The following is a 24,384-nucleotide window of genomic DNA, read 5'->3' on the forward strand; positions in this document are numbered from 1 at the left end:
GTGCCGTGCCCGCCTCCAGGCGTAGCCGGTGCCGGATTTCGCACCTCGGCGCGCCGGGCCCACGCCGCCTGCGGGTGAAGAGAGCGCCGCCGCTGCGGCCCAGCCTCCATCTTCCGCTTGTCAGGAGCGTGCCTCCGCAGTGCGGGGCGCGCGGCTCTCCGGCTGCTGATGGCCGCCTTGTTTTAGCCGTTGTACGAAGCAGCTCGGAGGGCTGGGAGCGTGTCACGAGTGCCACGCCCGAGTATCGGGAGCATTTCAGTGTTTTGCTCACTGTTTTACCATTTTTTCCTCTTCTGTTTTTAAAAGATATCTCAGGTAAAGATGAGACACCGAACTTGCTGTCAGAGGCTCTTGACTGCTGGTTACTAACTTGCCAGTAGCAGCAGCAGGTGGCAGTGGGTGAGGGCGGCACGTCGTCTTTCACCTCTGTATTGCCACTTCCAGCTCAGAGGAGCGGAGCAGTTGCTCTTCATCGGGGGTGCATTTGGTAACCAGTGCAATCTGATCATCTCAGACCGTTTCTCTGCAGCCAGATCCCTTCTTAAATCCTCAGCAGACCTTTCTTGGGCTCTTGAAAGGGAAAAGCCAAAACCTAAATTAGCGTTAAGCTAACGTTTTGTTGAGAGACTTTTTCAGCTCTTTGCTGAGGTGCTTCAGCAGGGCGTTTGTATGGAAGCGTACAAATGGCAGGTCACATGCCTTCAGGTTTTGGCTGTCAGCTTGCCTTTACAAAGTTTATGAAAATCATCCGGGAGTTTTACAGGAAGTTGTCACCTGTGTTTGTGCTGCACAGCAGCAGATACCATTGAGTTTTTTGGAATGGATGTATACAGATTATGTGTGTTGTTACAGAGAATGTCAGAGGGATGTGGTGGGTTTTGTGTCTGTTGTATTTAAATTTATCTGCTTGGGATGATCCTGTCTGTTTGCTTGGTAAATTGAAGGAGGCTTTTAAGGGAAAAACAAACAGAAGATGAAACCATAATAAAGGTGCAGTGGTGTCAGAGATGGTGTCAAGAGTCCTTACGTAAATATTGGTGGAGTTATTAATTGGAAAGGTCTACCTGCCTGACTTAAGGCAGTTAGCAGCATTTATGCTCTTGGGGCCCAAGCGTGGATGAGGGTGCTTACGTGTCACAGCCACAATGAGGAGAGGCTGATCACATCTTACAGATTTGAAATGCAGCTGTATTTATTTATTTACTGTGATAAACATGAGGTGGCAATGCAGACCCCAGCCTAAGGTGGCACGTCCCTAGGGCCATGTGGTTTTATCCAGAAGGGCAGCGCAAGTAGATCATAGAGGAGCATATGCAGGGGACTGCGAGAGACAATATCCCATTTGACATTCTTTGTACAGAAAACAACGTGGGGTCTTTTATGGTAAGAATAATTAAGCAGAATCAAAATTACAAAGGGGTTTTTGACAGCTGTTCTAACCTGAAGGTTAGGTTTTGTGTTATCAGTGTGTTGTGCCAGTGGCTAGTACCACCTTTCAGGGACCAGACACCTCACCACAGGCGTATGGAGCAAGAGTGCCAACGCCACAGCGCTTGTCCGATGTCCTGGCTGCTGCCAGGGTCTGGCATGCTGGTGCCTAGGTCAGGAGTTGTCTCTGAAAAACTCTCGGTGAACGCACTCTGCTGTTAAATTAGGAAGAGCTTTGGGACGGGTGGCTGTGTCGCCCTTGACATTTTTTCTGCAGGAGTGTAGAAGACAGTCTGGCATGTTACGATCACATACGATCAGATTTTTGATGAGCCTTGTTACTCCCAAGAGCAGAGTATATTTCAACAGCCTTAAAATGCCAGCACTTAGTATAATGGCTGGGGCATTCTGCAGCTATTGCCAAAAACCTAATTGCCCATTTGGAAGGAAGAACAGAGATGTGTCATTTTATGAAGGGTTGCAACGGGGGAGATTTTTACCTGCAGGTGAAAAATGATGAGTGTGTTGCTTTGTTACTGTCATCTGCTGCTTGCGCATTTATCATCACTGTTTTTATGTATTTTATCCTCTGTTTGAGGAGCTGCTGGCTACAAATAGCCAGTAATCTCTTGGTTTTCTCTGATATCTCTTAATTATACGTGTACTTCCTTTCCTTCTGTGTGTGCGGTCAGGTGCAGGCTGTGTATGTTAGCATGGCATGCATATGCTGTATGCCAGAGGCCTTTTGTACTTTGACTAAGAGAAAAAAGCAGTTGTGTATGATGTGTCATGGGCTTATAGTAATTATAAGTCAATAACGTGAATCATGTTTTCTTCTCAACTGTCAAAAAACAGTTCCTGGGTTTCCTGTCTGTCTCTTTGACAAGTTTACATTTCCTCTCAGTAAGGAAAATACCAACCTTTTTTTAAGCAAACTTTAGGTCAGCTTCAGTGACGTCGTATCCAGTCTTAGCTGTATTTGCTGCCTCTCTTCAGTGAGGCTGAGCTCAGTACACTGCCAACCCTCCAGCTACATCGAAGCCTGCAGACTCCTCCACTGCAGCTGCGTGCTTGAGCAAACCTGCAGCTGGGTCCAAAGCCTGTGGACAGGATTGAGCCCAGTTAGATTAATGTTCTGGTGGAAGAGAACGTGTAAGTGCCGTAACATCACATTACAAATTCAGAGTTAGATGCAATCCTTGTGCAGTCTGAGGGCATTAAAATGCCTGGCAATGCCATGCCTATGCTGTAAGCTGTGGTTAATTGACCTGGTCTCCTGATTTTGCTGCTCTGAACTTTCTAGGCAAGTACCGGCTAATGGCATGACTGTCCTCTTAATGCTGGGGTGACTTCTGCTTAAAACCAAAATATTAGCAAGAAGATTTTAAATTTTCCTTGCAAGAATTGTCATTTCTTTGAGGCAGGAGATAAAAGGTGGATAGGCAAAATATCCCAAACAGCTGCTCCCTAAATTCTTGAGACCTTGACAGCACATCAGTAGGTTGCTGCCGTTGCGAGGTTACCTGGTTTGGGGTTTCTGTTACTTGAAAATGTAAATAATGGGCATGTTCAATACTATGTTCAATGCTGCTTGTGAACAGTGATTATAAAACCTCGTAGCACGGACATGTTTGTACACCCATAACTGGGCTGTGACTGGCAGGGCATGGGAGCAGGTCCGTGTCATAACAAAGCTGCCAGAGCTGCTGGGGCAAGCTGAGCATCGTGTGGTGGCTTCAAATGCACACGTGTGCTTTCCAGATATCCTTATCGCTCCAAAGCAGGATGCCATGTTCCAGCCGCTAGGATTGGTGGGGCTTTTTTTGTTTGTTTTCTTTAAATTTAGTAGCTGGAGCACAGTTTTGCACTGGTGGGTGGTGTTGGTGGGAAGTTTCACTTCTCTGGTCTACCAGAAGCCTGAAGGCAGTTCCTTGTGTGCTTTGGGCAGAGATTTCTCAGAGTTAGAGGTGAGATGAAACATTTCGGAAGAAGGAAGTGACATACTGGAAATTACTTCTGCTCTGCTTTTAATGAGCTAGTGTTGAGCTTGATAACCTCTCTTCAGGAAATTTTGAACCTTGCACTACATCCTAAATACTGAACTGAAGTCATTTGGAGGAGGTGAAGGTGCAGGCAGGTGAAATGTTTCTGTGGGGACGGGGAGGAAGCAGACTGCTTCATGGGTGCTTCTTAAAAATGGAGCATCCCATAGGATGGGAGAAGTGTCTTGCAGATGCCTGAGCCAGGTGTAAGACCTGTCCTTGGTAGGCACAGTTTAGCAGTAGCCAGAGGGGCCAAGAGCATTGTCTCATTCTCTTCTCCTGCCTTTTGGCTTAGATGGGAAGAAGACATAGCCACCCCTGAAATCTCAGAGAGGCTTATGCCCCATAATACAGTGCACCAGCGCGCAGGTTTCAGGTGGCAGCAAAAAGCCCTTGGTAAGACTGGTGATGGTTTAATGAGTGTGTGTAAATGAAAAGTGCCGCAAGGACTTGGAGTGCTCGTGATTGCTCAGAAAATGATCTTGACTTAAATGCGATCTTCACTTGGTCACAGTTAACTTCACTGGTGTAATTGCTGGTAATAGACTTCTGCGTGCTGCCTGTGCAGGTATTGGTAATGACAAGGCAGCAGCAGAGCAAGAAGCAGGGAAGGAGATGACACTTTGAGCCTGCTTTTATTTTACTTTGTATACTCATTCTGCCAGATCCTTGTCATGCTTTTAGCACTTGCTGTGGTTCGTTGTTTGAATGTCAGTGGTATTTGAAGTTTAATTGCTTTGTGAGCTGCAAGACCCTGGTTTAATGCATGTTTTTTGTAAGTTTGCAGAAGGTACAGAGTCGTTGGTGACACTGAGAGTCACTACAAATCATGTAGCTGAGGCAGAAGGAGGAGGAAGCTGCAGGGGTTGTGGCACTTCATTCCTCAAGAAGTATTTGGATGAACAGGCACAACTTCACAGTCTCCTGGTCCTTGCCTCAGCCTTTTGTGCATGCCAGTGAGTTGATTTGAAGAGGAGAAGTTTGATCTCAGCCCTGAATCAGATAACATGGAGCTTCTTGCAACAAAAAGGACTTGCACAGCAAGTATGTCAGGGCAGTATGTTTCTGACAGTACACGAAAAAGCTGCCTTAAGAACAAGCCGTGGAAAAGTGAGGCATTAGAAACACATGGAAATAATAAGGTGTTCTTATAAAAAAGTAAGAATGTAACTGAAATCCTGTTGTGCCTGTAGAATCGCAGCTCTCCATGCAGTATGAATAGCTGTGCATCCTTTTTTGAACAGGAGTGACACTGGCACTGGAGAGGTTACTAGCGTGTGATGGCCACACGGGGAGGTTTTCCTGAACACTTTCCTGCAAATGCTCTTAGTCCTATAGAGATACAGAAAAAGGACAATGTAATACAAAAAAACCCAAACATGATATAGAAAGGGCAAGGGCTGTGTGTAGGTGCAGTGCATCATGCCAGAGTTTTCTGGCTCATTTCCTTCATTCTTTTGTTTATCTTCTCTAAATTGCAGGGAACAAAGGGCTGATGGCTATGTATTTTCTGGTAGCCAGAATACCATAAAACCTATGCATTTGCTTTAAACAGGGAATGTGGTGGGGGTGGCGGTGTTTTGTTTTTGTTTTCTATGCTGCTCAGTTATGAAGTCCTGTAGTGACATTTTAACACTTATTTCAGACACAGTCATAAACATTCTCTTTCTGAATCTGATAAGGGCACAATAACCCGTGGAACCAGTCTGTGCCTGTATCTTAATCTAGGGACTATAGACAAGCAGCTATAGGGAAACCTATGCTCCTGCAAAATCCATTGCTGTCAAACTGGAATTGGTGCCTAAGCCAAGAGCAAGTCTGGATTTGTGTATTTGCAGAGGCTGGGGTTAATAGAAAAAGATGTGGTTTATTTGTATGTGTATTTGAGTGTACCTCCGTGTTAAAAATGTACTGCTTTTTGAATGCACTTTCTCCCCACTCCTGTGTGAAGTGAAAGCAGAAGTCCTTCCCTAAAAAACTTCATGGCTCTTTGGCAGAGATGCTGTTCCTGGTGTTCCCGTTCTGTTTCAGTCTGGGCAGTTTCTGCTGGGCTAGTTGCTGAAGTCTCCCATTAGACCAAAGGCAGCAATAAACTCTTGGAGGGTTGGGTGATGTTAGGGCCAAATCACTCCGGCTCAGTCAGCCCCCGGCTTTGCCTGGCTGTGTGAGCTTCTCTGCATCCCCTCCCACCCCACGCTGTGCTGCAGTTGTCAGGTGCTAAGCAGCAGGCAAAGACCAGCCCTGTACTGTACACCAGTATCAGTAAAATACGTAATCTGAAGCCAAATTTATGTCCTTTTACCATTCTACATCAGAGAGAATCTCTCTCTATGAAATACATATTTACATCAAAAAATTATAAAATGAACGTGTTAGTTTCAAGCTCCATCATAATCTGACTTCATAAATGATAGAAAATTTATCTTCAGTGATTTAACAACGTTAGGACTGTATTTGATTAAATATCCATCACTGCTTGACATCTAAATAATTTAGAACCTTCTCCCTTTGGAAAGAGAGAGGCAGCATGAGTGACCAGCCAGGAGTTCAGAAGTGTGTAATTTTAAGTGGATGGGTCTTTGAAAGCATGTGGCTATGTTGTGTTTCCCTAACAGAGAGTCAGCTTTCCAAAATTACATGATGGTGGTAATTTTATTTTAGCTATTTAACCACTGTTAGGAAAACAAAATTTACAGAATTTAAAAATGGCTTGCTAATTAACTGGTGTGGTTTGTTCTTTGTATTATTTTATCTCTAGATCAGTCGTATTGTCATCGGCTGCAGCACGACGTGTATTTTCTTACAAGCAACAGCCGACTGAATGAGCAAGTGGTTGATAAAATTATTCTTCAGCTTAACAGAGTCTACCCCCAAATTCTTAGCAATGCAGAAGCAGAAAAGGTACTTTGATGAATTTTACTGTATCTCTGAATGTTGCATGGTTTTTTGCAGGTCAGTAGCATGGCTGCCCTCTTCCTGACCTCACTCTTGGTGCCACATGCAGCCAATCTTCCTCACCTCTTACTTGCTGACCAGTTGTATCTGGGATCTCATATCAGAGGAGAAGTCACAGGGCTGGCACATTCCCTGTGCCCCGTGGTTATGAGAGAGGGCACTCTCTTCAGCAGCAGCTTAATGCCACAGTCCCTGCCATGATGTCTGATGCCGTGCATGCAGAAACACACTATATATATATATATATATTAAAAAAGTGCTTATATATGGTTATATATATATAACCACTCCTTGGGAAGGATTGCACCCATCATGTGACCAAATGCCCTGCATGCCTGCCTCCTCACATGAGTCGATGTGGAGTGTCGTGTCAGATGATCTGTGCTGCATCCAGCTGTGTCCACAAAATCATCTATATTAGCTTAATCAGTTTTAGTTGCTGATTAATGTGATTAATAACTCTGAGTATTGGTAGAGAAAGGGGGCATTAGTCTTACCTATAAGTGTGGGAGCTGTGGGAAGTGGGTGGAATTAGTAATATCTTCCAGAGGTGCCACTATGTATGGAGGAAGGCTGCCTGCTCTGGCATGAAGCTTTCAAAGATGGGTAGCCATTTTTAGGAAGAAAGATTTTTTAAACTTGTGTGGAGTGAAAGTTAAAGCCAGTTAAGAGCTTCCTAGATCCTACTTATAACAGTTTGTACATGCCCTCTGCTGACTTAATTGTCTGGACAAGGCTTGGGGTTTTGGCATACCAGTATTTTAAGATTAGGCAAAATAGGTCTAATTCTGTCATAATCAAAATCCATGGGGATGAATAGCATTTTGGTGATGTAGAGCAGTGCTAGATCATCAGCTGAGCCAGTCCAGCCACTCAGTTATGATAAACAGTGTGACATGTGCAATTAAAGATCATCTCATTCCCTCAAGAGCTTCAAAATAAATGCATAAAGAATCTTTGAAATTTAATTTGTGACTTCTGCACTTAGCAGACAGAAATGAACTGCTTTCGCGTAGGTCCAGGCAAGTTTCTGTCAACTCTATTGAGTGTTTAGGAAGCTTACAATCTCAGCTATATCTGGTAAAGCTTTTGTTAGAATAAGGAGTGTTCTATAAGGTACGTTGCATTCCTGTCCCCCTAGAGCAGGAATTGATCCTAACTAAGTATACTACAAAGGTTATCTACTGTACTGGTCTGAAATATGCTTTGCTGTGAATGGCTTTGGATGTTTTCCAAATAAGCTGAAATGGGTTTGATGTGTGTAAGACTTCATTCTCTTTGTAAGCTCTCCTAATATTAATCACATTTTGGACTACAGAAAAAAAGTGCTTTCTTCTGCAGCTGCTTACCCTGTTGCCTGAGTAATGAGAATCTGTACATGTTGCGCTGGGTATGCAGCAGTTAATTGTGCTGGAAACAATGAAACATGTAATCTTGGGGTGATGAACACTCCAATATTGGAACTAATATAAGTAGTATAAAGTACCTTTTTGGGTGATCATTACTAGGCAACTAAGGGAATACTTAAGAAATAAAACTTTATAATAAGATTTGTTGATATTTTCTATCAACAGCTGTCAGAATCAAATTGTAGGGTACTAAGTACCATGTTAGTTCGAATGCAGAGAAAACATCAAATGCAGAATAGCTGTGACTTTGTCGGGACAGAAAAAAGAATGAGGGAAGGCAGAGGCAATATGCTCTCCATCAAGCAGTGCTGACCAGATGGAGCTCAGTGTCTTGAAGACAGCTGTGCAATGCATGTATATCCTTTTTAGGTACCCCTCATTTTTTTGGCCCATTCTTTTAGCAAATGTAAAACATGCTGTATATCTTCACTCCCTGGCATATTGTAAAGTGATGTAAAATTGATCTTCAGCTGTTGTAAGCTCTCTTCTGATAAGTGCTTTTCTCTTATAGTTCAGGAATCCAAAAGCATCACTCCATACCAGACTTTCAGATCTGATAAAGCACCTTCAAAAGAAAGGAGACAGACACTGTCAAGAGTTTTACAGGGCTCTGCAGATCAATGCTGAGGAGCTGTATAATGACCTGCCAAGCAGGAAAATCTTGAGTAAGTTGATTTGTCAGTTGATTGAGTTGTGGATTTCCTCATCAGTGTATTACAAAACCTCATTTCAGATGAAGTTTAAGGTATTTAAATAACCTAAACAGGTTATTTAAATAATTTTTGGGGTGTACCTTAATTCCTTCTGACTGGAATTTTCCAAAAGCTGTAAGGGGTTCTTGTTATTTGTTGACTAGCATGAGCAGTCTAAAACTCTTTGGTTGTTTTGAAATATGAAATATGTCTTAAAACAGTTTAAGTGCAACACTTAAGACAGCAATATAAGTCATATGAAGTACAATTTCTCTTTACATAACCATTGCTTCTTAATGGCTTGTTTGTTTCCTCTGTGTTTATTCTTTGTAGCACATAAGAATATTACAAACCTCAAATTTGTTAAGCTCAAAACTCTGGTGGCCCAGAAGCTTGGCTTTCCCTCAATCTGTAAATCTCCAAGTTGTGTCTAGTTTAACGTGAAGCAGACATTCATAGGTCCTTGCAATGATGAACTGTGGTATAAATCACTTAGGATGTGTTTTGTGCAGCTGACAGGCCTGACTGGCAGCCATAAAGCTGCCCCCCAAATATGCATGTATGAACTTAAGGACTGAGGCTCAAACAGATTTGATTCTATACTGCAAAGGAGCTCATTTCTTTAAGGGAAAGTATCAAGCCTGACTTGCCAACGTGGTATAATGCTTGCTATGTGTTGGTGGTGGGTTTTTTTTGTTGTTGTTTTTTTTCCCCCCTACCTAATGAACTGGAGAAAAGAACAGTGTTCCAAATGGATGGGAAATATGTTCAGGCATCCCGCATACTGAAATGACTTGAGGAGCTTGAGGGAAAGCTCTCACGTTTAAGTTAATGAAGCTGCAAAGGGACTGCAGTTTAAGAAATCCTTGTAAAGTATCTAACAGCCCTAATGCTTCACTGGTCAATTGATTTCTAATTGTAAGAAACTCCACAGTTAGGTGCTGGGGAGGTTTTACACATGTGGGTCAAATTCCAGTGAGATTCAAACCATTACACCGAAAGTCCATAGGTTTAAAAAAGCCAATTAGGCCTCTTTTATTTCTGGAGTGAAAATAGCATGTAAAATTGTAATTACCTTTGAAGATACTGCATTGTCTAGGTTCATTTCGCTTTTCATTTTGAGGGAAAATGTTTGAATCTCCTCAGCACAAATACATACCAGTGGAAGACTGCACCATTTGCCTGCCTACACAGGGAGGCTGCAAAATTACCCCAGGTCTCCACATCCATACCTGAACCTTCTTGAACAGGGAAAGTCTGGGCCCATCCCTGCCTCAGAATCTCAGATGGGCATGAATTCCTATTGATTCAGCCTCGCAGCAGCTTTAAGGCAGTGATTTACATCTGATCTTCACCTTGCAGAAGTCATGCCCTTTGAGGGAACAGGCTTTTAAATGAAATAGTCTTGAATCTATCATTTTCACCTAGGTAGAGCTTGAGCAATAAATTTTTCAGCCAGGCTGACTGGAAGGCAGCAGACAGCCTTTATTAATTAAAAGCAACTTAAGAAGTCTTAGTGTAGTCACTAAGAATAAAATTTCAAGTGAGTTGATGGTTTAAGAGTTTAAGCTCTGTTAATGTTCAGTAACACCTTCTACAAGCCATTTCTGAAAGTGTAGCTTAACATACGCATACACAGTAGCCAAGGCCTGACTACATCTCATATAGATGGTCTGAATTCAGTTGAGTACTAGAAATAGCATAGCTGTGACCGAGTTCATCCATACCCATAAAACTGACATTGAAAGTTGTGCAGATATTGCGAAGATGAACTCTCACACTGCCTCATGCTGTTGTCATGCCTGGACAAACCAGCTGAAAGGGGGGTCTGCATGATGTTTTCACTTTTAGCTAGAGCATAAACAAGCTTATCCCTGTACCTGATATATGTGGTTACTTCTGAGAGCTTTTACTCAGGTAGCCACATGAGTTGGCAGGGTTAGGGCTTCTCATGTTCAGACTGCACATAACAAGTACATGTTCTAGAAGTGCTTCACAGATAAAATAGAGCTCTTTGTGGTGCCCTGAAACTGTTTTGCTGCTGTTGCATTATGCAAAGGGACTCCAGTAACCATAAGTCATTAAATTCTCTGTATCTTGGTATACTCTCTTTATGTTACCATCCTCAGAACCATGAGAATAATTTAAATAACTGAGTTACAATGCTATGACATGCTGAGACTCTGCAGTTTCCTTACATTGACCTGAGAAGGAAATAATGAGATAATTGTGTTAATATGTTTGCTGCTTCTTAGGAGTTCTGTAACTAAAACAAATGTCTGCATTCTGGGTTGAATGGTCGATAAACTTCTGTGCAGGATTTTAAGTTAAAACCACAAACAATTCTGTTCTTCAGGAAAAGCTTCTTTTTCAGTATGAGGCATTATTTCTCATTTAAGTGAACTTGGACATTTTGAATATTAAAAGCATTATCCTTCAGACCTCTAACGTACAATTTTTATGTTACTCAAATGTTACTCATAGCAGTAGTTGTTAAATTTATCAAATTTAGCACAGAGCATTTACCTAATTGACACTAGAGTTTCTAAATGTGAGGAAAAAAGGGAATCCCTAACATGGGGACTTTGTTCTAAGTGCAGATTGAATTGAAACAAGCAGCATTATAAACACCTGGAGAAATTATTGGTGAGGACACTGATGAACTATGGCCAGGACAGAGTTCTGTAATAGATTACATGCAGCTGTAGATACGAAAAATGTTTTCTACAGAGGAAATCCTTTCAAAGATTTCTTTCTCATTTTTAAACAACTTTAAAATTCGTGCTAGAACAAAATTTCTTTGCCTCAAGTATAATATTGCAAGTGAAATGTTTAGTAATATCTCAGAATTCCCACTAGAGGGTGGGTAAGGCACACGGCATGGGCAACTTCAGAGCTATTGAAGCCAAACAGGATCTTCCAAGTGACTCAGAAAATGTTTTTATTTCTCTCAATGCTGACATGGACTAGAAAGATAGAGGATCAGATCAGCCCCACACAGAGATAGCCTGACAAAAGGGCAGAGATTTCGCTGTGCTCTCCTGTGAAGTGTGAGGATTTCTTAGCTAGAGTATATAGGGAGGACATCCTTCAAAACGGGCAGGCTGTGTAAGGTTGCCATTGATGCAGAGTGCACCATGGAGGCTTTGCAGCAATCCTTTCTGCTTCAGTGACTCTCAAGCTTTGCAGCAAAGTGCTTTAGATGTTTCTGTTCTGCTTGAACGCTATGCCCTGTCACCCCACCGAGAGGGATGTATTTAGCATGGGAGACAGATATTCGCTGTCTAATGTTGGCTGACAACAAGTCCCCTTTGCTGACTTGGTGAGCAGGGCAGTTTCCCAAGGCATGTCACCTAGCTCCAGATTGTCACGAAGAAGAAGGAAATCAGTTGAAACCAAACAGTCTCAAATTCTTCCCTATTGACAGCCAGATTTGGAGCTCTCGCTTTTTTCTGCTTTTGTTTTTTTTTAACCCTCTTGACCACAAAGAGGTTTGGCTATAAAAAGTTGTTTTGCAGATTCGTGATGCATTAAAGGAAAGTAATTCCTCTGCCATTTATGGTGATGGTGGTGGTGTTTGGTGTTGCACACACATTCTGCGGACGATGTTATCTCCACATCTGTATGGCAAAGGCACCTCTAAAAGAGCTGCAGGTGTTTCTGCCCAAAGCAGAAATGGCTTTATTGCTACTAACTACTGAACACGTTGTCTTAAGGTGAACCTCTTTTTCTACTCGAATTTGCAGAAAGGTAGAGGCAAAAATTATGTGCACCAAATGTTAGCATGTAGTACCTACAGACTTTCAAAGAAGCTGTACATGTCTTTAGCTGAGAACAGAATTTAGATAAACAATCTGTGCCAAGCAGTTTGTTCCAAGTGCTTCATCTGCCAGATACGTTTATGCCCAGAGATTTACTTAAGAACAGAAAGAATGTTGATGCCTTTAAGGGGTGTTTTCAGATTAGCACATATATTAGCAAATAGTGTGTATTTTATTACAATGACAATTTCTGGCATTATGGAAGGATTAGCTCCTGCTTTCCTCACTTGGGAAACAAGTGTAATGTTACTTATGTGGTTAGTGCTTAACCAGCTCAGAGGTGTTGCTGCAGCTGTTTCTAGTTGAATTCAAATGACTATGTGCCTATGTGTTTTGATCAACATATATCCAGATTTAACTATAGCGATGATTTACGTTTGGAGGGGTTAATAGTTTATGTCAAAATTGGATATTTTTCTGAAATGTCTTGTTTTGCACAATTTTGCACGTGCTGATTGTGTTCATTTGTTTGCTTGAGCTGAGTACTAACTTTTCATGTGTTGCTTTTATTTCTAGAAACCACAGATTCCACAGAGATAGACACTGACAAGGAGAAATATATGCTAAATGACAGGGGTAAATAAATGCATACAGTGTCACTGGATGGAATGGCTTTTCAGATTATGATGCAATTTATTTTATCATGTAATTTGCATTTCATGTAACAAATTGTTTTATGATGTCTTTACTGTCACAAGTTAAGTGGAATTAATGGAGGAAAACATACTGGGCTGCTGTGAGGAAACCAGTGCCAGGAAATTCAAGAGACTATAGAGTTTAATCAATATTTACAATGGTATTTTTACTTACACTGTTATAGCTAAAGTCTTCATTTCCTATGATTTCTTCAGTGCTTGAATAGTAAGGTCTATTCAGCTGCTGCTGCTGTCATTTTGCATAAGGCCATCAATAATTTTTTTATATAACTTTCAAATTTTTTCATGTCTTTTTAAGCTTTCAATTTAAGTACAAATAATTTGGAAACAAAGACAGAAAAGAAGATGGTGTGCCTGTGCATTTATTCACTGAAAGATATTTTGAAAAGGAATTGAAGATCTGAAAGCAAGCTGAAGAATTTTCAAAACTTATAATGAACTATTTTATCCTTTAGGTTTAATTGATATTTTGTTGAGAAATTTGGATACAATTATGAGAGAATAAAAGCACCTTCTATGAACTGAGCCTTTTGCCAGTTTTCCCCTGAGAGAAAGCTGAAACGAGAAGCAGAAACACAGTTTAACTCAATGTATTTTTTTGCCTGTGGTGGTGTTACTTTGAATATTGAACCAAATTGCTATTCAGGTTTTTCACATCGCTATTGCTGACTGCAGCATAACGGTACAGGAAGAACCGAGAAAGCACTTGGGAATAAGAAAATTAAATAATTTCTATTCTTACTCTGCTGATGAAAGAGCTGTCCTCAGACTGGAGATTGTCTGGCTGCTAGCCACCCTCGTTGGGAGATTACATCCGAAGGAGCAATCAAGCCCTTGCTCCTTTGCTGTTTCTCCAGTGTCCTTGTCCACTTGGTCAGCTCCACTAATTTGTTGGTCTGCAGTGCGTTTGTCCTTAAATTGACAGGTGCAGTTTAATTGTAGCTATGTTCATAGTGAAGTAGTAAATACAAATAGAATATTAGATAATAAAGAAGCAGATGTAAATCTTTATGAGGTTTTGTCTGTGGATAAGTATGAATTAGAAAGGTTTTATTGAACATCAATACAGAACATCAGTGTTAAACTGCATGTAATTCTAGGCAGGCACATGTTCCAGTGGGAGATTTGGTTTAGGTGTGTGTGTGTGTGTCTCTGCATTTCAGCTTCCAGCAGAATTGTAAACAGGAACAAGAATATTTGCTCTTGTCATGAAAGTGGAATTTGTGGAACATCTGTGGGGAAAAAACAAAACCCTAAAAATCTGCTTCCAAGGGACTGTAGTCTCACAATGTACTCTTACCCACAGGCAGTGCATTGGCCCAGTGGGGGCTCTTTATAGAGTAAAATGCTACACTGTGTGGTGAGGTCCCAGTAGTCTGGCTAGTATGTTGTTGTAGTGTTTAATGGGGTTTTTGCACAAAGTTTTAGAGTGAGAAAACATCTAAGGAAGTTTTCACTTAAATTTCATAGGATATAGCTAGCTGAACAGAGGCAAATGGTGAATGGTGTCAAAGCAACTGTAGTAAAAATTAATTACAGTATAGTAAATGTGCTTCATAGTACATTAGCTACAGAACATACATAATTGTGAATGTTAGCTTCATCTGAATACACTTAATTATGCATATTAATAGCAATTGATGATTTATGAACTGAACTAAACTTCCACTGCTCTGTTCTGTCTTAATGTATTTCCTTCTTTGTTTTCTTTAGGTCCAGTGTTTTTCCTCGCTTGTTTTAGCGTTGCTGCAGGATTTGCATTATTTTGGTATTGCTGTAACTCAGGTAATCTACTTCGGTGTTTTTTCTCTTGGTTGCCTTACTTTAGCACAGATTGGGAGAGCAGTGTGCCTCTTGATCTACCATGGCTTACTTAATAGAGCAGGTCAAGGTGTCATCATTCATTAATGAGGCTAGAATACAAACTGCACTTCAGACATGCCAAGATATAAATAATGGATAGTTTGCCTACAGAGGATGCCACAAATAGGGGCTCTTTTTAAAGACAGTAGTCATGTGAGCTCCTGTTGCTATAGCAGTGGGTCATGATTCCCAGCAGTCATGAGACAGACCCAAACCTTCTGGCTTCCACATCCCTTGGGAGCTGGTTGAAGCATGACCAGTGCCAGGGCCAGAGGACGCTGGCTCGATTTGCTGAGCCTGAGCAGCTGCAACCATTGCCCCTGTTGCTGGCTCTGGGTGTTAGCTGTGCCTGGAAGCCACCTGCTTCACAGCAGCCAGCAGAGCAGAGCTCCTGCTCCTCTTCGCAGTCCTACCTTCCATTCACCCAACGTTGCTGTGAGAGCGCCAGCTCTTAGCAAAAAGTGCATCGATGTGTCCACATGGATCAACTTCAGCGAATCAGTGAGTCAGTGCTAGTGGGAGAGATCCAGGGAGAGAGCAGCTGATTCAGAGGTGTCACTTGCTCTCGAGTCTTCATACGGTGCTGTGGGAAGTACCAGTCTTCACGTGGTAGATGGGGAGCAGAATCCAAACGCCGTTTTGGTTTAGTGCCTTCTGCTCCTTATACCTGGGTCACAGCAGTTACAGTTGGACATTGTTCTTTACTATTTTTTTCCCAGAGCTGTAGGCTACAGTAGCACCAGTTCATGGACATTTCAGGTGATGTGGGAGTCTGGGCTGTGTTACCCTTCATTCCCAGATGAGAGTCCCTCAGCTGGACTGTCTGTGGAGTCAGGGTTTAAGGCTAAAAGGGAACCATTAGACCTTCAAGGCTAACCTGTGTGTTTCCTTAGCTGCCGTCAGTTCCCTTCATCATATTCAGTCACCAGCATTCAATAGAAGCATTTTCAGAAAAGCATTCAGGGGCTGATACCAAAAAATCGGAGAATCCATCCCTTCCCTTGATCCATTAATTGTCCATAGCATTAGAAGTGTGTGTGTTATTCTCAGTTTGAACTGGTTTCAGCTCCAGCCTATCATTTTTATTAAGCTTTTCTCTACCAGATTGCAGAGTCCTTTAGCCCCTTATTTCTGTGCCAGCTGACATTTCATATTTTCTCCCTGTGGAGGTCCTTCTGCCTCAAGTTGGCTCTCTGTCTTTATTTTTGCTAAAATTACCAACTAATGTCCCCAAGTCTTTTGTTCCAAGGCTCTTTTTTCCAGCTTTTGAGGCTCTTCCCTGAACCTATGCAGTATCTCAATGCCCCATGCGTAACAGGGCCACCAGACCAGGTTGTGGTGTTCCAGGCTTGCACCATCCAGTGCTGTGCTCAGGTGTAAAGCTGCCCCCTTACCTAACTCAGTAATCTCCTCTTCCTGTGTCTGAACTTGCAGTGATGAATCCTAACAGATTCATTGTTATGCTCTCTTGGCAGCTGATGTATACAATATTGAAGGAAATGGACTTTCTTTTAAAGTCGTCTTTTTATTGATTTTTATTTTTTGTAAATGCTGCTTACTGGCTACTAGAATGAAACTAAACTGTGTTCACTTTCTCTTTTTCCTCCCATCTTCATTCTATTTTAGATACCAAAGTCGTAGGAAGAGCCAGGAGAATCTTGGGCTTTTCTCCTATTATCATAGGAAGACACGTTAGAAATATTTGTATGTTGTATTTGGAAGACATATCAAGAAATTAAGGAAAAGCTGCCTCTTCACTTGTCTGTACAGTATACCTGCCAAGGGAAGACAACAGTGCATGAATATTAATGTACTATACTGTCATACCAAAGATTTTTATTAACTAGCTTCATCAATAATTGTATTGCCTCAAGATGTATTCAGAATTTCAGCTATATATGTCCTTCCTTATGGGAATGGACCATTTATTTTTGTAAATGCTTATTTTAGAATATTTATCATTTGGATAAAAAATATTTTTAATACAAACTTTAAAATGATATCCTAAGTGATCATGGGTCTTAAGCCATGTTTGCATATGTGTTTTATACTGGAATGAAGGATCACAACTGTTTTAAGGAATGCTAGCCTGTCTTTTGTGATAATTAATTTAAGAAAAGCACTTAAAAAACACATGTACTCAAAGCCTTACTAAGAAAAGGATCTCCATCTCAGGATTGTCTGTTTTGTCTAGAGCCTTTATACTTACTGCCTGAGCTCAGGTGGGCACTAGCACCTACGAAGTTTATCAGTGCCAGTTACCTTTGTGTATGCCAAGTACTTGCTGTGTTTTCTAATTCTCCTCTTTGTGCCTCATCCCAGCCTGCCTTGTTCATGTTCACACTCAGCTGTTGGGCATGGTTGGAATGCTTTGGAGCTGGTGCAGACTGGTTCTCTCAGCCCGCCGAGGGTCCCAGGAACTAGAATGTCTGATCTGAAGCACTTCAAACTACCGAGATTTTTCAGATTTATTCAGCTTTTCCTTTTCCAGTGAAGTGTTTTGCCTTCTGTATATCTAAGAAACTGAAGTAATCCAAGATACTTTGCAGGGACTTAAGTGCCATGACATGGGGCTTTTTTATGGCCAAGAATATGTATACTTACTTGAAGAGCCTGAGGTTGTTCTTAATGTCATTTGATGATGTTATGTTTTTCTTCTGTGAGTTGAAACCTGAAAAACTTGCAGAAACCATTGTAAGACTAAAATTCTTGAGGGAGATGCAGGGAGTCAGGGCTGAAAGTGAAGCAGCTTGGGCTTTCTTAGCTTGCTCCTGCCTAGCTCAATACAAATGGCTTTCCTCTTCCAGGTGGAGGTGCAGCAGTTCTGAGAAATGACATTTTGAGTGGATAGTTCTTCAATTACCCGCTCAAGAGTGTAAGGAGCTTGGGTAGACCATGTCCCTCTACTTGGTGAGAAAGATACCTTGTGGCTCTTCATTCACTGACTGAATGAAGAGATTTCCAGATCAAATCAAATGTCACCTGAATAAAAGTTGCAGCTACATCACAAGTTACCATGCACCGGAGGATCCCATGTGAAATTTTCAGTCATTTGGAGTGGTTTTCTTGAAACAGACTGAAAATTGTCTTCCAGCTTTAAACTTTATTCATGCTATAAAGATGTCATCATCTTCTCCAAAGCAAATCGTCTTGTAATAACTGTATTTCCTTCCAGGACAACACTCAACCTGATACAGTAGCAAACATATAGTGTAGAGGAGGAATTGGGTACAGGGCTAAATTTTAAAATAAAAGACCCAAAGAGTATTTGTGGGAAATGTCTTGAGAGATGAAAAAGGGCTCAGAGGACCCTGATTTTACTCTTCTGATAAAGTGTTTTTACCTACGGCATTGCAGTGTGGTTGGGACATGAGCCAACCCTGTGTAGAGGTAGCCACAGTCTTCATTAGGTCAAATCTCAAGAACAGATGGTGCATCTTCGTGGCCATCGCTGGTGTGAGCGCAGGTCATCTTGAAACATCCAAGTGAAATCGGACAGGCTGCAGGCGTAACGCTACAGCCACACTGTAAGTCAGCACAAGCTATTTGGTTTAAGCGCTTATTCTGACTCTGCTGAGCTCCAGGTTGCTGGGTTTACACTGTGAACGGTGCCTCCACCAGCCACGTTAAAGCTGGCTTGGTTATTTTTACACAGCTGCAGCGGCTCCTTTGACTGCGCAGCTGGCGTTTCCCTAACAGCTCCCCTGGTGTAACTGTGCAGCACTGAACAGAAGAGTTTTCTGCATAGACAGGCAGACGTACCCCAAGATCAGCAGTGGGCCGAGGGATATTATAAACACTTAATAGCCTGATTGCTGCAGTGTAAAACGTGGAATGAGAAAAATGCCATGCGAACAAAATAACACCCAGCAGGGCAGTTTATTTAGACTTCTTTTCCCCTGCCTCTACCCCACCAGCTCTTGCATCTCTTCGATCTAATCTCCATGGGGACTCTTATTAGGGAGAAAATGGTGACGGAGCTGAGCGCATTTCCTACAGAACTGGCTAACTGCGAGGCTCTGCTGCCCTTGTTACACAACAATCTGCTGTTACGCTGCCTTCCATCTTGGGAAGTGCTTTAATTATATTCTGTTTTCTCTCTGCCTTGCCTTGTGTTTAAGGTGACAACAGGTTGGGTTTTTTTCTCCAGCAAACCAGCTGTAATTTACAACATTTAAAATGAAGTGTTCCTTTCCCCACTGCTGCTTACTTCCTATAGCAGCCCCATTTTAAGGGACTGGAAAACATGCCTCTGAAATCTAAAGGGGTTTTAAATCTTTGCCTTGAAGCCAACTTTGAAACCTCATTAGAGGAACGGTATTCTATTTTACACAAAAACCCATTATCCAAAGTAATCGCAACAGTCACATGTCATTTTAAAGCAGAAACGGAGGCCTTACTGCTGCTAGGCAGATTCTTTCTGTTTAGATTATCCACCATGTTACCTTTGAATAACAGGCTGCAAATTGTTCTGAACTGTTACTGAAACCTACAGAAATTACCGGTGCCTTATTTAATCTGAAGGTGCGAATCTGCTATACTTACTGGTTCAAGGATGCCTTGCAGTGCCAGGAGGCCTCTCGGGTCAATCAGGCTGCTCCAGGAGCATGCTGGGTGTGCAGTAGGACATGGTCCTCTCAGTTCCTTAAACTGAGTGGCTTTCTTGAGCCTTGAAAACCATACAGAATAGGAAAGTTTACTAAAGGCTATGGCTATATTTCTTCCCTTTCTGAGGTTGCTTGAGATGAGGATGCCTCTCAGGGGAAAAAAAAGAAAAATCCAGGATGAGCTATCCCCAGGGTTAGGGCTGGGAGGAGAGAGGAAAAATGAGTCTTGGTTCGCCCCGGTGTTGTTCGTTAAAGGACCTGACAGCAAAGAATAGAAAATAATCTGTTCCTTCATTAGTGCTAGTTATTAATTTAAAAAGTAACAGTGAGGCTAGCTATAAAATTGGCATGTGCATAGGTTCGGAGACATTCTTTTTCTTGGAAGAGTTTTGTTTCAGGCGCAAATACTGAGGTTTACTACACTACTCTGCAAGCAGATGAAGTGATAATTCCATCGTCAGTTCCTGGAGGACGCCCGTATGTACCTGCATGGGAGTCGGGTCCTTCTAGTCCTTCTAGGCAAGCAGTGTTATTTACTTGGAAATAAATGAGGCAGGGTCTTGGATGAGCCTGTCTAGATGCAGAATTCCAACTTCCCTGTCAAGTCAAGAATAGCTTGGCATTTGCTGCTGAAACTGTACTGGTATTTAGGAATGTGCTTTACTTTATGTGCAGGGAAGTTGTCCTGGCTGTGTAAAATTCAGTCGGTGGTTACATGTGCAGGGGTTAGAGGCTATTCTTGTGAATGCCATGGTTCTTGTGCTGCAGGCAGTAAATGTATGGGAGCTAATAAAAAGCAGGCGTGTTTTCAACATCCCCTCTCTCACCTTGTGCAACTCTCAATGAAGAAGTAAAATATTTGCCTTTCCCTGCAGCATAAGGCACATTGTGTCTGTAGCGGCATTATGGGCTAAGGAGCCAAACAGCTGTTGGGTGGGTGATGCTGATTTGGAGGGCTGAACGTGGTTCTCGGGAAAGAGAGGAGCAAGGAGAAGCTGTGGTCTCTGGAGGGTGGGAGTGTGCAGGTTATCAAGCAGTTGGCTCCCCTGCCAGCTTAGACTGTGCTCTGCAGCGAGTGCCTCGCGCGCGGACTTGCTGCAGCTCCCACCGGGGACCATCCCTCTTCGCTGCTGTGCGACTTGGGCATGAATCCCGAGGGGAGGGACGGGGGGATGAGCTCCGCGCTATTCAGCCTGGAGGCCTCCTGATACCTAGCCAAAAATAATCTTCCTTCCCTGTTTTTTTTTTATGGATGGGCTTTTTGATTTAAAGTGAAGCTGAACTGCCTCTGATTGGCTCGGTGGTAATGTTGGGGCTATCTAGATTCAAGGACAGGAGTTAGCCGGTGTGGTAGCCCCCTAAGCAGAGCGTGCAGGCGACTGGCCCGAGCCACGTAAATAGTTCAGGCAGAGTGACGGGGCCGCCTGCATGGCATGCAGAGAGCGCTGCAAGCAAAGTGACAGATCATACAATGAATTTGCACAATTCCATTTAAAGACAGACTGCTATTTAAAGTACTTCAGTGAATATGATGTGCCTGCAAGCCAGAGCTGGAATAAAGTGATGATTCATTCTGGGACATACTGGGCTACTTCATAGCTGCTGGCTGGAGTTTTCAAAGCTGCCAAGGCAAAGTTACTCTGTTTCTTTCACTTGTGATTTTTTTTTCTCATACTGTAATAAATTGGAAACATATTTGGTCAAAATGTGCAGTTGTGGATGCTTTTCACTGTTGTTGTGTATGCAGAAATGTTGTTCCAGAGAGATGCCATGCCATGGCTGTGTAATCAGCGTTGCTGTTGCACTAACAAATACAAACAGTTTGCTGTACTTCACAGGTCCTGTTTTGTAATCATTTCTCCTAATGTACATCTTCTTGAATTCTGTAGAAATTAATGGAAATTTTTTTTTTAATGGGGTGAAGCTGGCAATTAAATTGAAATAAAATCTGTACTGAGAAAAAAATGCCACTGTTTTTCTTGTAGTTAATGCTTTGCGCTTCTCTCCAGAAGCACCCCTTGGCATGTTGTCCTCCTGTGGCTGCTGTCTGCTGACTGACTCCCTTCTGGTCTCTGCTCTGTGATAGTTAAATTTTTGTTTTGGGTATTTCTGGCAAGATTTTTAACGTTTTCATCTGGTTTCAAAAAGTCTTTGCAGTTTTTCTGCTTAACTTGTTTAGCGATCTGAAGTTAACAGGACACATCGGTGCAAAGACTGGATGTCTTTTGGTTAAGCCTTGACTTCGTGCCATTTTGGTAGTCCAATGAATCATTGCTCATCAAGACTTGGGTGGAGGTCTACCTCTTGGTATAAAGTGACTTTGACACAAGATTGATTTTAAAGGCTACTTTGACCATCCAAAAAGGGACTTCAGGTAAGAACACGCAGACGAATTTGTTACTGGCCTGTTCTTTTGGGTAAGCTTTGAAGGGGGAACTGCTGGCCCAGGTGCTCCTGTGGGCAGTGTTAAAGGATCCTACCAAAGCAATGCTGTAGCAGGAGAAGCTTCAGGGGGAAGTCGCTGACCCGCAGCCTGGATTGCATCCCCTGCTGCAACACGTTCTTTGGGGGCCAAGAGGAACCCCAGAGCCTTGGCACCTTCCCATAGCACGTGAAACGCTGTTAAACAGGAGCTGGGTTGTCAGTGCGAATGGAGGAGGATCTCTTGTTGATCAGCAAGAGACATCCTCTTCATCCTTTGCCCTCCCTTGGAGTGTCTCTGCCTGATGAGTTGAAAGGAGGGTATCTCCCCAACTTTCCTACTGCCTGGCGTGCAGCTTTTCGGGGGAAGAGGGAGAGGAGCAGCTTTATTACCAGGAGGCCACACTTGCATCTGTGCTGAGCAGGCATGTGGTGGCCTGACCCTCTGCCACTGCAGCAAAGGTCTTGTGCCTGGTGCCAGGAGAAGGGACTGGCGCAGAGCTTTTCTCCGTGGACGTCACCAAGGTCCTGATGTGAGTGAAAAAACAGTTTGATTAAGCTACGAAACTGTAGGATTTGGGGGAGGGGGTAATTCTCATTATAGCTTCAACTCGTCCTCTTCATAGGGACATTATTCATGTCAAATGCAAAAGAAACCTGTGGCTGGAGCTGAGACAGGTATGCAGCAGCATCACGCTCTTTAATTCAGTGTAGCTGCTTCAGCATAAAAGAGCATTTCAGGTGAATCCTGACCTGCCCTTTCTATTTTGGAGCACAGACCACTATGCACTGCGGTTGCAAGGAAAAGCTGTCTGCCATGTTGTTGCTGATAAATCTTTAATAACATTGTGCCTAGTAAAGCAAAAACCATTCAGACTTGGTCTGCGCTTCGTGAGCTGGTAACAGGGGAAGTCAGACGCCAGCAGCAGGAGCGCCACGGCATCTGAAGCCTCAATAAATAACCGGCAAGATGTGTCCTCGCGGTGCAACTTACATCAAGTCCTCTCTTTCCAGTAGCAAAATCTTTCATCACACTCAGGTGGGGTTTTTTTTCCATTTTTTTTAAGCCCTAGGTTTAGCTACCCTGGGGGTTTTGCAGGACCAAGCCCCGCAGCCCCTGTCCGGAGGGTGCTCCGTGCCATCCAGCGGCTGTCTCACACTCACCAGTGCCAGCCCCAGCAATGGCCTTGGATGGTAGCACTGCCTGGTCCCTGCGGCTGCCTCCCTGCTGAATGCCACAGCTCTGCATTAACAGAAGGGGAGAGATCTAAGATTATTTTCCACTGTCTGCACTGGCCTAATTAATTTTAAAATTTCCTAGCTGAGGTTGAAAATAGGATGCCTGTGCCTCTTAAGTATTCCTGATCCATAATGGTTGTGGACAGCTGTATTACGTTTCTCATCTCTTTGTGGAGGAAAAAATAACACCCACTGAGGCTGAGATTTCCAAATCTACCCGGGGCTGAGAAGCACACTGGAAATGTTTGGAAGAGGTGTGTTACCGTGCTCCCAAGGCTGCCCAGGGAGAGCTCAGCCCTCTGTCCCTCTCCCACCCTTCCCGTGTCCTGGGATGACCTTTCCACTTGCCTGAGTGTTTCATTTTCAATAAAGATTTGTTAACAGGGTTCCCAAGCACAAAATGGATTCCGGGTATTTTCAGAGAGGAAGAGGCAAAAAAATCTGCGCTCTCCATCCTACCAATTCCAGCGTGTTCTTGCTTTGAAGGACGACACATTTTTAAAATTCACAGGTATCAAAACCAAAAGGTTGCTCCTGAGCAGAGCTGGTGCTTCCTGCCCCTTTCTCCAGCCAGGCAAGCCGGCAGGAGGGCACGGAGCTGCCTGCCCTCTGCTACAGAGGGGTACGGTAACCCCGGCCCTGGGCTGGTGCTTGGGATGCTGGCACGGGGGAAACGAGGGGTAGCACAAGGGAGACAGGCGCCGTGCTGCAATAACCAGGAATGATCAGCAATAGCTCCACTCTCACACTTTTTCCTCTACACCAAGAGAGGAAAATCCAGAATTCATCATTACCTTCAAATGCAAAATTGAGCCCATTATGCACAGATGAGCACTGACCAGTCAGAAGCTGTGCTGGATGCTTCTAGATGTGTTTTAGACTCCAAAGGGTACCTTCATATGCTGTTGGTAGCTTTTGTTCTCTGCCCCACACCTTACACAAGCTGGCTGCATTCTGGTGGATTAAGGGTCCTGCAGAGGGGATGTTCTTGTCCCATTGCTGTGCGCATGGGGTCGGACCAGCTTCTGAATCTCTCACTTGGAGGGTTTATAAGGCAAGTACAGGAGCTTGTTCTCCCACCCCATATCATACACCACTCCATACCTGCTTTGCTTTAGTTTTATGCTGTTTTATGGTTGTGCAGCTAGAGCCTCCAGAGGTGAGAAGAAGCTCATCCTTCACTCTAAGGTCTCACATGTGCTTCCTGGAGGTGGCTCAAGTCACCCTGATTTATCACTGCTGCTTTTCGCT

At 43.0% G+C, this 24,384-nt stretch overlaps 1 protein-coding gene across 12 annotated transcripts in view; it reads left to right on the forward strand.

Annotated features, from left to right (window-relative positions):
• Positions 1-49: 49 nt before the first annotated feature.
• LOC104842210 (chromosome unknown open reading frame, human C9orf89) overlaps positions 50-24,384 on the forward strand; it is a 76,061-nt gene continuing 51,726 nt past the window's right edge. For 4 of the 12 annotated variants that reach the window (XR_775427.1, XR_775426.1, XR_775428.1 and 1 more), the window contains exons 1-5: positions 50-3,866; positions 6,229-6,371; positions 8,346-8,499; positions 12,864-12,923; positions 14,717-14,788. Coding sequence is in view for 9 of the 12 variants with exons in the window: in XM_010584390.1 (XP_010582692.1) it covers positions 3,662-3,866; positions 6,229-6,371; positions 8,346-8,499; positions 12,864-12,923; positions 14,717-14,788 (634 nt within the window). In the remaining 3 variants the exon portion in view is untranslated. Of the gene's footprint in view, positions 3,867-4,250; positions 4,515-6,228; positions 6,372-8,345; positions 8,500-12,863; positions 12,924-14,716; positions 14,789-15,585; positions 16,057-16,492; positions 21,422-24,384 lie in introns of those variants that run through there. The other 8 variants (XM_010584392.1, XM_010584393.1, XM_010584394.1 and 5 more) reach the window with 8 other exon arrangements.

The sequence above is a fragment of the Haliaeetus leucocephalus genome, unplaced genomic scaffold, assembly GCF_000737465.1.
Source record: "Haliaeetus leucocephalus isolate CR32 unplaced genomic scaffold, Haliaeetus_leucocephalus-4.0 Scaffold984, whole genome shotgun sequence".
In the NCBI taxonomy this organism is placed as follows: Eukaryota; Metazoa; Chordata; class Aves; order Accipitriformes; family Accipitridae; genus Haliaeetus; species Haliaeetus leucocephalus.